Consider the following 17,767-nt stretch of genomic DNA (forward strand, 5'->3'; position numbering starts at 1 on the left):
ATTTATTCTGTTATATATCTTGTTTATATATGTAATTGTATCATATCATCTCCATTAGTCCGTGAAAGTAGGAATATCTTTTGCCTTTCTTTGTATCCCTATGATAAATACTGTGTTTGGCACACAGTAGGCACTTAACATAAATTTGTCAATAGACAATTGGGTTTAACCTTACAAACCATCCCTTCCTTACAGGAAATTCACTTCACACTCAGCTTTCATAGTGTTTCTTCTGTCTCCTGGCTTTCACTGTCTCAATGTCCTTTGAAGGCATCATCACACTCAACCTCTTGACTGTGGATGGTTTACTCTCAGGCCTCTCTCTTGGTTCCTCTTTTATTTCATCCCTTTTCTACATTTTCTCTCCCTTGGAGAAATCACTGATACTCCCAGGTTTCAGATGATCATATCTATGCTTTAAGAAAGTAAGTAGTAGCCTCTAATAAACTAAAACTACTGTTTAATTTTATTTGCTCTCTCATTTGCAGAGGAATGATGATAAATTGGTGCATTATTGTTTTTCTCAACCCTTTAAGAAATTCCTCAATTTCAAAAATACCAATGGATGAGGGTACTAATGTTAGACGGATGTAGTGCTGCCTAACAGGATTTATTATTTCTCCTGAAAAATATCCCAGTCCTGCCCTTTGCTCTTACAATGATCAGTTCTCATTCTTTTTGTAGTTCTGCTACTCTAGGTGCTAGGTGACACATCTTACCTCTCGGATTAGGATGTTATCCAGGAAAAAAAAATACTCCAGACACTCACCTCTTAAAATAGTAATGTTTCTTTAATAGTACCTTTTTCTTTCACTTTATGGGGAAAGATTGATCCTCCTTCTGACTTCTACATCCAATCTTAGTCACATCTCTATAATGATTTCATTCTTTTCTCCTACAATACTCTTCTTACTGATAAGATTATATGAGTACCCAGGGTCACAAAATCATGTATTTGTTAAATTAGAATTTGAAGCACATTGCTTTTTTTGGTTTGTTTTTGGATAGATGAAATGTATTACTATCTTATTTTTGTTATAAATTACTATGTTATTTTTGTATCATTTGCTCCCCTCTGATTCTTAACACCCTTCATTTATCCAACTTTCTATTCTGTTATTTTTTTTACATAAAACAGATTGATACAACTATAGAAAATAAGGGTAGATTCAGTCCATGGAACTGTTTCAATTCTTTTATCTTCCCTTCTTCTTTTTAAAATTCCTCTTTTCATCCTTTAATGATTTCCCATTATTCTGTAACTCCTTGTCAAAAAGAAGAGCACAGATTTCAGGGAAATAATCTCAATATTTATTCTTTTAATAATAACTGCACATAGTTACTTACCTTAATTAAGTTCGATTGCTGGGGATATTTGTAAAATGAATAATCTATTCATTTCTATTTTGTCAAGGAATGACTAAAATGTTTCTTTTTTAATTGAACAGTGATTTTATTTATTTAATGATTAGGCTCAGGTTTGTGGAATGTATGAATTCTAGATTGTAGTTCCTTTGTATTTTGTACTGTTAGTGAATTCTCTTTTCTCACAAATCTGGAAGAATGTTTTATTATTCAAATCTGCTTCTGCTTTACATTTGAAGACTTTTCTCCTGTCTGCTTGCAAAGTTGTTTGTTATTCAAATTATTAACATTAACTGCTAAAATTTTTTCTAGTTTTAACTTTGGGTTTTTCAATGGATATGATCCACAGATTCTCTCAATGAATACTTTATTGCTTACATCCAAAAATAAATTTTCCTTATGCCATTCTTTGTAATATTTTACACGAGTTTGAAAAGTTTTGATCTCTCATTTTTCTGAGAGCTCTATGATGCTCAAGTTATCTGTCTGCATCCTATCTTCAAGATCAGTCATGTTGTTTATACAGAATTCATGTGCAATTTCTAATGTTTCTAATGAAGTTTCTCTACTTCAACATTTTAAAATTCTATATTTTCTTTCCTAGAATTTCTTTCTTTAGATACATATCTATATCAGACATTCAATTTTTCTTATCCTATTGCTTGTGTTTTGCAATTCTATACTCATTTTGCTGACTTTCAACTTGAATTCATTCAAACTTTCTTGTTTAAAAATTACTTAATTTTTATTGAATATTTTTATCAGATAACACTGGTTTATTTTCCTTCATATTAGAATAGTTAGAGAAGGGACTACTGGTACAGGGGAATCCCAGGTAAAGAATCTCTATTATTAATATAGGGTCTATTATTTTCTCTGAAATTTTTCATCTTAAATGTTGTCAAACGCACTAATAGAGTAAGTGAGATGCTCAGATTCAGAACCCAATATGTGTTATAGGTGGGATTTGAAGCTATGTTTTTCTGGCTTTAAGGCCAGGTCTTGAAGGTGTACTACATTGGGTATTAGTAAACTACAGTGTATGGGTCAAATCGGCACAAAAAAGTGCAGTAGACTGAATCTGGCCCTTGGGTCACAGTGTGCCAATTCCTATACTATACCATATATAACTTCAATTTCTATTTTTGAAGTTTTACTATTTTTTTCAAATAATATTTTCTGTTGGATATTATTTGCTTGACAATTAGGCTTTTATTCATTCAAACTACATTTCATATGCCCCATTATTTGCCTTTGGGATCCTTCCCAATCCTTTTTATTGCTACACAGAGTCTTCTAAGTCTAAATTGCTGGGTGGCCCCAGAATTCTCATGATATGGTATGTGTCAGCTGGGGTTGGATTCATTTTCTAAATAACACTGAAATCTCCAGTATCCTATTTCTTAGGCCTGATGTTCATTTTCTTGTAGTATTCACTTTTAGACTCCTTGAAGCCACTCATTCCTATACACTGTTCCTTTCTGTCAAATGGCTGGTCAGAATCAATGACTGCTATCGCTTTTGGGGATGGAGAGATTCAGACTGAGCCACTGACATGGGGGGAATTCTTGTATCCAGAGTCACAAGCTTTTCTGTTTCTTGGGCTTCCTGAGCAATTCCTGGGACCTTTACATATTAAAATTCCATGTCATTAATTTATATCCTTTTTATTTTATTGAGGGTTTTGTATTCTTTTGATGAATTAAGCTGCAATTCCTTTAGATCTAGTACATAATTCTTTTGATGTTTTGCAATTTGAGATGCTGGTGGAGAAAAAAAAAAAAATATGTATAACATTTCTAGCTTCTTGTTGGTCATATGAGCTCTCAAGAGTAGTGGAAAAGTCACCATGCCCCAAAAAGTTTGGAATATAGTTCCTTTAAAATCCAACCTCCTTTTCCACTTCCTGATTTCTCTCTAGGACACACCATTCTACTTTCAGTTGCCTAAGCTTGCATTTTTACATCTTTCTGTCTCTTCCTTATCCTTATTTCCAATTAAGTCCTAAGGTTGGTGCCTTCATCCCCTTATCTAGCAACATGATGATCACCTTAGTTCTGGGCTTCATCATCTTTCCAGTGGCCTCAAAATTGGTCTCCCTGCCCCACATCTCTTCTCTCTCCAATCCAACCTTCACATGATTGCTAGATTTTGATTTCTAAAAGCAGTTTTTACCATATCAATCCTTGCTCAACAGGCTCACTTTACTTTTAGGAGAAAAGGAATTCCATTTAGCTTCTTAAACATGAGACAATCAGAATCAAGCAGATTTTGTCTCCTTTTATATTATAGTGTTTTCTCTTTCACTAAAGTCATGCTTACTTATTTACTATTCCATGTGACTTTTCATCTGCATTAGTATCTTTCCAAAGATGATCTCTCATTACTGATACATTTTCTCTTTTCATCTCTACCTATCTAGTTTCCTCTTTCAAGAATTCCTCATCTTTCCCTTACTCCAGTAGTTTAGTGTCTCCCTCATTCTAGGTAGAAAATTACTTGAGTATATTTTGTATTTGCTTATTTATGTACAGTCATTTTCTTACACTTCTACCCCCTTTCCAAAGAGAAGATTCTTGAAACTAGATACAATATTTTTCTTTTGCATTTCTAGCACCTGACCCCACACCTTACATTTTGGTTATTAAATTCCTATTAAGTTGAATTTGGAAAAGCTCATGACCAAGTTGGCAAAAGGGTAAGGAATTTTTTGACCCTTGGAATTCCTGAGAATTGTATGAGACAGGTTGTGTTTTCTGCTGGCATAAAGGTTCTGCATAAAAATAAAATTGTTAAGAATAAGCAATATTAATTTTAAAAATAAAAATGATAAATCCCCATAAATTACTGGTTAATAAAGTACTTTATTTTCCTTTGATTAAAAAAAAAAGGAAAACTACTAATAAGATAGAAAACCTTTAAACCTTAAAAAAAAAAAAAAAAAAAAAAAAAGAGAGAGGAGAGAGAAAAATGACTTGTACAAAACAAAAAAATAGAAAAGGAAAAACAGAAATAAAATCAAAAAAGAGAATGAGTCCAAGTCAGTGTAGGGAAACTGGGAAAGGAGAAACAGAATACAAAAGTTTCTACTGATCAATCAGTAGAAATCAGAGTTTTTGAGTACAAGGCTGATGCTTTAGTATTGGGCCACCTTATGCAGAGACCAATCTAAAAGGATTAATAACGTATTATGTCTATGTCTAAACAAGCACATGAATTCTTGTTATCCACTCACCTGGGTAATATTCGGTCAGGGAGTTTGTGTGCTGGAATAGCAACGGGTAACTTTTGCATTTGTCTTGCATAATCAAAAAGTCCTGGTAAATTATGGGAATAAAGCTGAGATGCTTTACCTGAAGAAAAAAAAGGTACATGTAAAATAAAGCTTCAGATTCAAAAATGAATACCATTTTCTCTAATATTTTTAACAACAAACACTTTAAAATATAAAAACTTACCAGATATTGATAGTAAGCAATTATTCATTACATATAACCATGTACATCTTCGGGGAAATAGCTGGTAAGAAAAATGAATGGATTTTACAAAGAGCTATACAGATAACATTTTAAAAATACATTTTATTAATATAAAATTACATATATATATATATATATATATATATATATATATATACATACACACACACACACACACACATACACATAGCTTTTTCAAATCAATGAGACAACTTCAAAAAATTTTTAAAAGGTATAACCTATGACTTACATTTATATCCAATTAATTTTTGAATTACTGAGATTAGTTAATACAGATCCAGGGGAAAATAGTGCTCAATCAATCAATAAGTACTTATTAAATACCCTGTGCCAGGAAATGGGGATACAGGTACAAAGAAGGAAACAAAACCTATTTATTTATACTCTAATAGAGAGATTAGTACATATAAAAACATAAAGCAAAACCAACAAGTTTTTAAGTACAATTACATACAAAACAGCCAAATACGTGGTAATATAGGAAGTAAAGTATTAAAATTTCAAGGGAATCAGGAAAGATTTGATATAGATGGCACCTGAACTTAAGGGAAGTTCTATGAGGGAAGTAAGAAAAGAGCCCCTTCCAAGCAAGTGGAATAGCAAAGACAAAGGTATGGAGAAGGAAAATGGTGTCTTAAAGATAGAAAAACAGCTAGTCTGGCTGTATGACAAAATGAAAAAAAGGGGAGGTTAGATAGTTTGGGGACAAGTTGTATATGACTTTACAAATTAAACAGAGAGGCATAAAGTTAATATGATAACTAAAAAATTAAACATTAATGTACATCAAAGTTATATCAGAAAATTATACTTGTCTTAATCAAAAATGAAATTAAAAACTTTTGCTGATCAACTACACATGGAATCAAAATCAATTTCCAGTAATAATTCATTATCAAGATCTAAGAATGCTGTGGTAAACATGGAATGTATGAAAGTAGCAGGGAAACTATTATGTCTAGAAATTGTCTAGAAAAATCAACATATTTAAATTTTCTCTTCACTCTGAAAAGAAAATAAAAGGGCAGTGCCTTCCCTTTTTCTTCCCTTTTTCTTTTCAGGACAATTTTGGAACACCCTGTGTTATGTTGTTCCCATTTTACACAGCTGCAATTGTCCATATTGTTTTCCTGGTTGTGCTCACTTGATAATGCTTTAATTCCTATATCTTTGTGGGTGGTATCCATAACGATAGTGGGACCCTCTATGGAAATGTATGTCTGGATGAAGAGCAGGTATGTTGGGGACATCAGTCCATCAATGTAAAGTGCCAGATGCTAGATTAAGCACCAGGGACTTAAGTATACAGAATTAAAAAAAAACTCTACCTTTAGGGACACTTACATTCTAATTATGGCATAAAAGAAAGCTAATGAATACAAATATATATATAAATATACTTAAATACAAGGTAATTGTGGAGAAGGCACTAGCATTTTAGGACAGCAAGAAAGGATTCCTGCCAAAGAAAGTGCCTGAGCAGCATCTTAAAGGAAGAGGGAAACTCAGAGGTGGAGTTAAGGGAGCACATTCCAGGTAGGGGGGAGAAAACCAGACAGGGTCAAAGCACTGAAATGAGAGGCTAGTTTGGTTGGATAACAGAGTAAAAGAGGAAAAGTAAAACCCTCAATAACTCAGGACCTCCTGATTTCCACTGAGCCATCTAGCTGCTACTTGATATAGGGTACAGAATCCTAAGGGTTCTGTCCTTTTCTTCTACTTCCACCTAGTGATCTGAACAGCTTCCATATATTTAATTATCATTGCTATGCTGATGATTTTTCACATATACTCATCTTGCCCCAATTTATCTGTTGACTGAGAATTTCACATCTCCAATTGCCTTTCAGATCTCCAACTGGATTTTTAATAAGCATCTTAAACACATTATGTTCAAAAAAAAACTCATTATCTTTGCTCCCAAACCTTTCCTATTGCTATAGAGGACAACATCACTTTTTTGAGTCCCTTAGACTTGCAACCTAGGAATCATCCTGGATTCTTTACTACTTTTTACCTCTCACACCCAAGCTGAGACCAAGGCCTATTGGTTTTATTTTTTCAATATTTTCCAAACATGCCCCCATCTCTCTGGCAGTACCACTATGCTATGGCAGGCCCTCAGGACACCCTGTATGCTATTGCAGAAGCCTGCTTCTGGGTCTGACTACTCCAAGGATTATCCATTCAGTCAGTGAATGGATTTTCCCAAAAGCCAGTTCAGATCATGTCACCCAGTGATTTCATCACCAATGGCTTCCTATTGCCTCTAGGAGCAAACGAAATGCTGTCTGACATTCAAAGTCTTCATGACCTTGCCCCCTCCATCTTTCTAGTGTTACTGTCAATGACATTGGGCTTCTGGTAGATAAATGACTAAGACACTCCCATATCTTACTCTGCCCATTTTTTCTTGCTGACTCCCATGTCTAGAATAGTCTCCTTCCTCATTTTTGTCTCCTGGTGTCTTGATCAAGATCATAAGTAAAGAATCTATTACTTGACAAGAACTGGTGAATAAATTTGAGCAGACTGGCAGAAATTCAGTTTAGATCATGCTGTATTTCATGATAAGTTGGAAATGAAAATGTGACCTGAATATTAAAGAGGAAGAGAAAGAAAAGAAGGTGAAAGAACATGCCGTTATAAGGGCCACTATGATCACCATTTATTTTATATTTAAAGAAATTAAGGCTGACAGGTGACCTGCCTAGGACTAAAAAAGTGTTTGATGCCAGATTTGAACTCGGGTCTCCATGACTAGATCCAGTACTATATCTACCCTCTGGATCATATACCTGCTTAGAAAGGCAGGCAAGAAGAAGTTGGAGGAGGAAGCAGTATGGAGAGGGAAAGGAACCAGATCAGGTACTTCCTGAGAAATAATGAAGAGAATCCTTAAAATAGATGACAACAAAACATAAAATAGATTAATTTTGATTTTGAAATTGAAAAGCTTTTGCATGAACAAAATGAAATTAGGATAACACAAGTTGAGAAAATGACAACTAGCACTGATAAAGATTTGAAATCCAAGATGCCGCAGGTAATAGATAAAAATATATAGGTTCACTATCCATTTCCAGTGGACGTGATTGAAATTGCTCTCAAAAGAAGAGCAAATTCTTAATAGCCATATAAAAGCCTGTTTCAAAACGCAAATAAGAAATGATTCTAGGCATTACCTCCTACATGGAGCAGATAATAAGGAGAACCATGAAAACAATCAATACAATGACAACAGTATCAATCTAAAGAACAACAACAATAAAGTTATGGAATGCTGTGTAAATTATGACCATATTTTAACCCAAAGAAGAGGGGAGAAAATTTTCTTTACAGAAGTTGGGGAGTATGGGTAGTAAATACTGTGAGGCTCAGCAAATTTGTTAGTTTTGATCAACTATCTTTTCTTTATTTTTTAATTCTTTAAGTGACAGCTCTGAGAATAACAGAAGGGAGATAGACTGAGAAATGAAAATAATGTAAAAATAATGGATATATCAAGAGATTTTTAAAAAACTGTACAAAGGAAACAATTATCACAAGAATTGCTTTTCAGAGTATAATAACTTTACTTAGATAGTTTAAGAAATGTACTAAAATGTAAAGTAGCAACTGCTCTTATCAATTCCTTGAAATATAAATTAGAAACTTCAGTAATAGAGGAAAAAGCAATGTCATGATAAATAAGATAATTCTATCAGATGAGTAGGCAAACAGTAAAGAAGTATTCATTATGTTGCCTCAGTCTACTCAATTTTCCTGTGAACTTGTTACCTTGATTATCCTTCTCCCTTTTTCAGAAAACACTCTCCACTGCTCCGGTTCTACTCTGCTGCTGCCTCACAGTAGGGAGGTAACTCTGTGGTCTTTTAAGAATGCACCAACAGAGCTGAAACGCTGACAAGTCCTATCAAGCTATGGGAAGAATTCCTTGATAGCAAAGACTGTTTTGTTTTCCTCTCTGAGTCTCCAGCACCTAATGCAAAGCTTGACACGTAGGTGCTCAATACTTTTTTCAAGTGAGGTAAAACAAAATGACTAACCTGTTCCATTGATGTCTCATGTAGCTCATTAAGGTTCAAGGTATATATCCCTTCCTCAGCACCAAATATCAAATACTGATCTGCAATAAGATAGAAAAACAAAAATAATCTGCTACAGAGATCAATTTATATAAATACAAAACTCTTTTTAAAGATGTCTACATACTAAAAACTGAAATAAGCCAACACCACTTTTTTGTTTCCCCTATTTTTTGGGTGAAAACATGAGTATTATTATTAATTAGTAGTGATTTACATTCAATAAATCCACTGTTTGATTTTAACTCAAACTAGAATTTACGTTCCAATAGAGATGTTTATAAACCTGTATTTTAAAACTGCTTGAATCAAATAGCTTCATTTTCTAATTGTATTTCACCCTTATGACAAGTTTCAAAAAAAACAAAACAAAAAAACAAAGAAATTAAGTAAATAAAAATTTTTTATTAAATTCCATTATAACTCAAAATAATATGGAATTACTTGTTTCTTTAAAAAAAATTTTCATTCATCAGAAATCTACCATCTCTCCCTCCTACCCTTCCAAACCCACCAACAGACAAACATTTGTTACAAGCATATATACTTAAGCAAAACAAATTCCTGCATTGGCCACCATCAAAAAGAAAAAAAGTTTTATTCTGTACTCTGCCCTCCTCTTCTCTTATTAGAAAGTGGATAGTATGTTTCAATTATAAGTCCTCTGGAATCATATTTGATCATTACCCTGATGAGCACTGTTAAATATTTCAAATTTATTTGCTTTCACAATATTGTTGTCATTGTATAAACTGTTCTGGATCTGCTCACTGTATTTCATAAATTAATTCACTCAAGTCTTTTCACATTTTTCTGAACTTTTCTAATCATTTTCTTTTAAGCACAAGAGTATCACATCACATTTATAGAGTATAACTTTTAAGCTCCTCCTGAAATACTGGCACCAATCTCATGGAAATATCAAAAGACCGTAAAAAGCCTTCATTCACATCCATTTTGGAGGAAGGGAAAGTAGGGAGTTTCTGTGGTTCTGACAATTTAAAAAAAGGAACACTATTAAGGTGAAGACACTAAAAAACTATTTTTTTGGAAGGGCTATTTTTACTTCTAAGCATCCCTAAATCCCATCCTCCCCCCTCTGTCTGGATTTTAACTCCTTTGTGTAGGGCAGCCTTTACATAGGGAAGTAACTTTCTGCAACAATGTATTTGAAATGACTATTTTGAAAAATGTATAGTCAAGAGTCCTGAACATATACTGTAGAACTTTAGGGATGTTTCCTTTGAACTTGCACTGCTTATCAACTTCACTATTTCAGTTTTTAAATCCTGAGTCAAATGCCAAAAAACAAACATAATCCCCACCAAATATGGTCCCGCCAATCTCCCTCTCTTTTTTGGGCAATTATCACCTATACTCTTGGACAAAGAAAAAAAGACATAAGCAGTCCATTTGGACAATGGAGGGCCCCAGATTTGTGGATCCCCATCTGCTGGAAGCTGGAGAGGGGCCAGGATGGAACTTTCTGTAGAGACAGGGTAGTGTATCTGCCCTCCGAGGGGCAGTAACAGCAATTTTCACTATGCTTGGGGCTAGGACTCTAATCTCCATCTGCATGTAGTCACCAATGCCTGGGGACACAAATGCTTATGGATGTCAGCACCTCATTTCATGATTGAATTATTAGTTTCATAGATTATGCAGGATTCTATGCTTCAGATTGCTAGAAAAGAGTCACCTATCATAGCTTTTCTTCCCTTTTCAGAAAACAGTCATGGGCATTTTCCTTCTCTAAAGTCTAGGGCTATGTCTCAACTTCTCTTTAATGTCATGTGTTTTCTTCTGAGCTCCGACAGTGAAACTATACCCTCTCTTGGTTACGACTTTCCCAAGCTAGTCTGTCAGAACGTGGCGTGAGGAGGGGTGTAACCTCCTTAGATGGGACTCAGCCACAACCAGAGTTCATTACAATACCAGTGGTATGACCAGAGGCCAATGACGGGACAGCACAGTGTGGACAGCCACATCCATGGCTGGGTACTGTTAATCTCAAACTTAATCCGCGCCACTTTTTTTCTGCTTGGCCCTGAGAAGTTTCTGTGAACAGCACAGAGTGCTCTTCAGGTGCCGCATGGAGCTCATTGTGGAACGTATGATGCTTTATCTTTCCGTGTCATCTCAGGGGGCGGTAACATTCATTTTCATAGTCAGAACACCTCTTGTGCTCTGATTCTCATCCCCACAGCAGTCATTATGGCCCATACTTACCATTACTGGTATCACTATTCCATGTCCACCCATTGTGTTTCCTTTTCATTGAAAAAATTATTCATGATAAGATTCTTTTTTTGTTTGCTCATTTAAAAAAAACTTACTTCCTGACTGTACTTTGTTAGAGCTATATTCTTAACTTATTCCTTGATATATTACAGAACCTAGGTACCACAAACTGGTTTTTACCCTGGAAAACATAACACCATGTCAACCCTGGATCTGTGAAATGCAGCTGTTTCTGCAAAGTTTAGGTCTTTCTAGAATCTACCACCACTTCTTGCTCTGGTGCACAGCCCCTCTAAATATTGGAATGCTTTCAGGGGCACATTTCTGACCAGATCCCATGGGCAGTGTCTGTAGAACTCCCTCTTTCTGCAAATAGACCCATTATGGAAACATGGTCACTGTGATTTTTTTGTAGTTCTCAGAATTTGGTCTGATGTGCTTTCTAGAGCTATTTAAGATATAAGGTCCTGAAGGGAGTGGGGCTGCAGCAAAAGGAAGAGGAGTGAGAATACAAGAGTGATACAGACCGAACCAAACTCCTTCCAGCAATGCACAAAAGTGATTTTAATCAGCTCTAACAAATTCTATTATGGTCTTGATAGCTATATTCTGATGACCAGGTTCACCATTATTAAGTTGGTCAATTGGAACTAAATTCTTTTGCCAAGGCAATCCAGGAAATGTAAGATACAGACCAGCTTTTAATCTTCTGCCACTTTTCTTTATAGTTCTGTAATTCAGTGGCAGAGGATCACCTAAGGAGACAGTAGATGCTAAAAAAAAAATCAAGTGTTTTTAAATTGTCTGTAAACATTAACTCATTTGTCAGTACTCTAAATGTTAGATTCTTGTCCAAGAAGGATGAACAGAATTTTTATCAATTCTGACATTCTTGCCATAAATTAAAGGGGAAGAAAAAATCTAACTGCAGCTAAATTAAAGGGTAACTCACAGATTCTTACTGAAGAGAAAATTAAGTGGGGGTGGGGTGGGAGATGACAGATTTTATTATACAGCTAGGTCACAATTAATTTAATGAGAACTATGAAATGATACAAGATCATATTTAAGGAAAGCCAAAACTTAGTTAATGCGATATACTGAGGGTTAGTTGAGGATTTTTAACAATTATGTCATTGATCTATATTTGACTATCATCACATGTGCATACCATATTATAAGAGTTGTATATGTAATTAAAAAAAATTAAAATAGATACATGGAAGAATACTTCAGTATTGAGAACAATCCCAACCTCTAAAATATACTTATAAAAATAAGACAAAACTGAACGGTACAAAGATGGTCACAGTAACTCTGAAATAGGATGAAATATTGGCTGTCTGAATCTTCAGTATGGAATATTACAAAACACACAAGCAAAATACAGTAAAAACATGAAGTTGCACCAGCTTTCTGTGGTTTTCAAACAACTACAAAGAACAGAAGTGTGATAAGTGACAGAAATGGAGTGTCTTTACCACATGGATTGAAGACTGCTATAAAAAATGTCTTCTTCTTTGGAAAACAGCTATTCACATAAAAGCTTCAAATTTATTTAAGGCAAGTGAAAGAAAATAGAAATGAAGTAGACATTGCCGTAGATACAGCAATGAAGTAAATACATTTGCTGCAAAAGTTGCTTTGATAGCTTCAAAAATCAAGTTCAAGTGTATAATATTAAAATTATCAGAAAATTGGCCAGTGAGGGTAAAGTTGCAGCCAATAAATATTATGATGTTTTGAAGAAAATAATCAAGGTAACTATATACACTGATCAAATTTTTAATGTGGATGAAACAAACTTATTCTGGTAAAGGATGCCTTTCAGAACTCAGTTTGGATTTCACGTGTCTAAGGATTGCACAATACTTTTTGAGAAAGTATTGAGAAGTAATACAGAAGGGTCCTCTAAATTAAAACTAATAATTATCTATAGGTCTCAAAATTCCTATGCTCCACTTAATGCTGTCAGTTCTTTAGTAATCAAATAATGACAGATTAGTGATTAAAACTGCTTCTAAAGACTAGTTTTTAAGTTATTTTAGACCAACTATTGACAAACAGTGTAAGGACAACAAGATCCTATTTAACATCCCAGGTTATCTAACTATACTTGGTTCACTATGTGACAATAATGAAACACAATTCACCCAAAGAAGGTCTCTATATCTATCAGCACATTGCATGAAGATTTAAAGAAAGATAAGACAATTTGGTCTATGATGCTAAAATATTTTAAATAACAATGCTTTCATTACATCATCTGTGGAGGTCTATCTTTCCATATGGTATATAAGCAATTTCTGTTTGCTTTTTGCAACTATTTTATGACTTTCTAATAAGCTTGAATAAAAAAATACATTTTTGTGGAGTCAAGATTGCTGATTAAAAACAGTTAAACTTTATCAACAACTCCACCCTCTTCCAACAACTGTAAAATAATGCCTCAAATCAAACTTTGGACTAGCAGAGTCAACAAAAAGTTAGGATCATATTGTTCCACCCTCAGAAAACATACCAGGCTTTTGACATTTCCAGTGGAAACTTATCTGGAACTTACACATGTGATAGTAGCAACAATGGCTGCAGCAATTTTGGGAGATCTCAGCCAAAACAAGGGGATTAGACAACTGATCAGAGAGAACTCACTGGGGACACTTTGTTGGCACTGGGTGAGGCAACTCTACTGCTCATACCGAGTTCTGGGGCTCAGTTCTAGAGTGGAGGAGTTCTGGGGATTGGCCACAAGGGAGCAGTGGCCCTTCCTATCACTTTTTTATTACCTGTCTTTAAAAAAGTGACAGGAAGGGCCAAGGAAGGCTAGTTGGTATAGTGGATAGAACAACAGCACTGAAGTCAGAAGGACCTGAATTCAAACCTGACCTCAGACACTTAACACTTTCTAGCTGTGTGACCCCAACTGCCTCTGGGGATGGAGGGGAGTGATAGAGGAAAAAATGGAGCAGGAGGGAAATGAGAGTGATACAAGAAAACTGTAAAAACAGAATTAACACCTTGACAAACACACACACATACACACACATGCAAAATACTTAAGAAAATAACTCCATAAAAAATAGAATTGCCATAATGGAAAAAATTCAGAAAAGAAGGAAGCTAATTAATTACTCCATGAGAGAATGTGAAATATTTCATTGGAGAAACAATAGACCTGAAAAATGTAATGAGGAGAGATAAATAAATAATCATTGGACTACCTGAAAACCCTGATCAAAGAAAAACTAGACATTATACTTCAAAAAATTATCAAGGCAAACTGCCTGATAGCAAAACAGAAATTGAAACAATGCACTTATATTCTTCTGAAAAAGATCACTAAATGAAAATTCTTTGGAATATTAAAGCAAAACTCCACACTTCCCAGGTCAAGGAGAAAATATTGCAAACATCCATAAAAAACAAAAAACCATCTCAAATATCATGAAGCTACAATTAGGACCACACAAGATTTAACAGCTTCCACATTAAAAGAGCAGAGGCCTTGGAATGATATTCTAGAAGGCAAAGGAACTAGGATTACAGTTAAGAAGAACTTATCTAGCAAAACTGGGTATAAATCCTTCAGGGGAAAAAATGGACATTAAAAAACAGGCGACTTTCAAAAGTTCCTGATGAAAAGATCACAGCTGAGTAAAAAATTTGGCACTTAAACACAGGACTCAAGAGAAGCATAAGCATAAAAAGATAAACATGAAAGAATAACCCCAAGAGCCTCAATAAAGTTAAACTGTTTACATTCCTACATGGGAAGATAAGACATGTTGTTTTTTTTGGCTGAGGCAATTGGGGGTAAATGACTTGCTCAAGGTCACACAACTAAGATGTGTGTTAAGTGTCTGAGGCTAGATTTGAACTTAGGTCCTCCTGACTACAGGACTGGTGCTTTATCCACTGTGCCATTTAGCAAACCTGAACTTTTTCTTTATTAAGGAAGTTAATTTACAAAGTGGTTTACAAAGACAAACGGCATGGATATAAGCTGATTATCTTGGAATGATCTCCCCCCCCCCCAAAAAAAAGAAGGGATGAAAAACAGGAATGCATTTGAAGAAGGGAGTAAAATAGAGAAAATTTTTTTCTCATTAAAAAAATATTAAAAAAAAAAAAAGCTTTTATGTGGGAGGGAATGATAGAGGAGTAGTCAATGCTTGAACCTCATTCTTATGAAAATTGGTTCAGAGAGGGAAGAATATATATAAACATTCAATTATGTATAATTGTATATAGCTTAATAGGAAAAGAGGAGAGGAAGAGGATAAGAGAAGAATGGAAGTATGAGAAGAAGATAAAAGGGAAAGTAGAATAAGGGAGGCAGCAGTTAGAAACAAAATAGACTTTTTACGAAGGACAGGGATAAAAAGAAAGAAATGGAAGAAAATGGGACTGTAAGAACACTATGAAGATAAATGAGTTGAGCTCACCCATAAAATGGAAGTGGATAGCAGAATCAATTAGAAACCAGAATCCAACAATATGTCTTTACAAGAGACATCCTTGACACACACAGAGTTAAAATAAAACTGGAATAGAATTTAATATGTTTCAGAAATTAAAAAGAAAAAAGGCTGGGTATCAATCAATGATCTCAGAGAAAGCAAAAATAAAAGTAGACCTAATTAAAAGGGATAATCAGAGAAGCTGTTTTATTAAAAGATACTATAGAAATTAGGATTTTTATAACAAGTTTACCTGATAAAGTCCTTACTTCTCAAAATAATATACTGACTATAGAACTGAGTCAAATTTATGATAAATGGTTAAAGGACCTATATTAAGAAGGCAGTGTTCAGAAGTAATAAATGCAAGAGGAGTCTTTCAGAATAATATGGCAAAACCTATATGAATTGATGCAAAGTGAACTGGGAGATTAATTGTGCACAGACAGTAACGACAATGGCGTAAGGATTATCACCTATGAAAGACTTAGTTGCTGTGATTAATTCAATGACACAAGACAATTCCAAATGACTCATGATGAAAAAATGCTATTCACCTCCAGAAACAATCCGAACTCTGAGTACAAACCAAAGTACAATCTTCTCCCTTTATTTTTCTTGCTTTTTGGGGAAATATGGCGCTAGATAGAAACAAGTTTTGCATGATTTCACATGAATAATTGTTATCACATTGTTTGCTTTCTTAGTGTATGGGTGAGTGGTTGGAAGAAGAAAATTTTAAACTCAAAATTTTTAAAGAAAAAAAGGCTAAAAATAAATAATAAATTTGAAAAATATTGTTGTCACACTTGTTTTATATCTTTTGCTGTATTATTATAAAGAATATAAAATACGAAATGTGGAAAACAATTCAAAATAACATGTGGGCTATTTTAAGTTGCCAAGCAAAACAATAAATGTATTTGACTACGACCATTAATATACTAACTAAAAATTAGATGCCTGCGAGGACACAAACCTTAAGAGTGTGGTCGCAGTGTCTACTGAGATGGCTACATAGTATAAGAAAAAGTAGTAATAACAACTGATACATATAATTTATAATTTTAACATAAATTGATCTTCATTATCTTAATTTGAATGAAAGGCAATATTAACAAGACTTTTTATCTTTGGTCATACATTGAGTAGATGAATAAAACTGAATGGCTTCATATGTCTCAACTAAAATGTTATCACCGTATGACAAATACACATAGTATTTACCTCTTGTGTCTGGGTTTATCCATGATGTTGCACAGTGAATTTTCAAGGGGCACCCATTAAAAACTTTTGAAAAACAAGCACCCATCTGAAAAAGTAAAATAGAGCCAGTATGCTTAAAGAACTAAGCAAAAGGTTAACATGGTTAATTTTTATTTTTTAAAAAAGGCACCCAGAATTTTTGGTAATTCTTCAAATAAGACAATCTTTCGAATTGTAAGGCCAATACATAAAATGTTTTAGTGGCTGAAAATTTAAATATGTTAGAAAACGAGGAAAGAAAAAAGCAAATGATGAAATATTTATTTCTTCTGACTTTCTGAATAAATATGACTAAAGGAGCTTTTCCCTTCTGATAATTTGTTTATGTATTTTATTAACTCAATAACAAATATGAAAAGTACTATAATATTCTAAGATATTTGGAAAAGTCACAAAGGTAAAACTTTTTTTCTATTTTGCTTGTAAAGTTATTTTGATAGCTAAAAATGTTAGAAAAATGAAAAGCAATAAAACTGAAAATAATTTTTCTCCCAGAGTTTCATGAGAAATGTGTCTTTTTAACAGTTTTCCTGTACATAATATAGCCTACATTTTTTTCTTTCTAGAAAGCTTCCCTGAGAACATTTCATAGAATTTACATGAGATTAAAGTTCTTCAAACTTTGTGAGTCCTAAAAAATATCCAACACAATTTTTGTGATTTAAATTTTGCTTTATGTTAGTCAAGAATCCAATAAAACATCAACTGAAAAGTTCTATTTTTATAGCAATCAACATTTATTTTACAGACCATTTCTCAATTTAATTTCTCATAATAACTGCTAAGAATGTGGGTAGAGTTGTAAAATTATATTTGATCAGATAAACTCTTTTTTCCAAAGTTATAC

General features: G+C 33.8%; 1 protein-coding gene across 4 annotated transcripts in view; it reads right to left on the reverse strand.

Moving 5' to 3' along the window:
* The window catches only part of MAP4K3 (mitogen-activated protein kinase kinase kinase kinase 3), a 166,483-nt gene that overhangs the window by 17,693 nt on the left and 131,023 nt on the right, over positions 1 to 17,767 (reverse strand). For all 4 annotated transcript variants that reach the window (XM_074286652.1, XM_074286649.1, XM_074286651.1 and 1 more), the window contains 4 exons: positions 16,882 to 16,966; positions 8,915 to 8,994; positions 4,824 to 4,884; positions 4,601 to 4,718 (listed from right to left, as the gene is read on the reverse strand). In XM_074286652.1, coding sequence (XP_074142753.1) covers positions 4,601 to 4,718; positions 4,824 to 4,884; positions 8,915 to 8,994; positions 16,882 to 16,966 — 344 coding nt within the window. The remainder of the gene's footprint in view (positions 1 to 4,600; positions 4,719 to 4,823; positions 4,885 to 8,914; positions 8,995 to 16,881; positions 16,967 to 17,767) is intronic.

Source organism: Sminthopsis crassicaudata, chromosome 2 (genome assembly GCF_048593235.1).
Source record: "Sminthopsis crassicaudata isolate SCR6 chromosome 2, ASM4859323v1, whole genome shotgun sequence".
Taxonomy (NCBI): domain Eukaryota; kingdom Metazoa; phylum Chordata; class Mammalia; order Dasyuromorphia; family Dasyuridae; genus Sminthopsis; species Sminthopsis crassicaudata.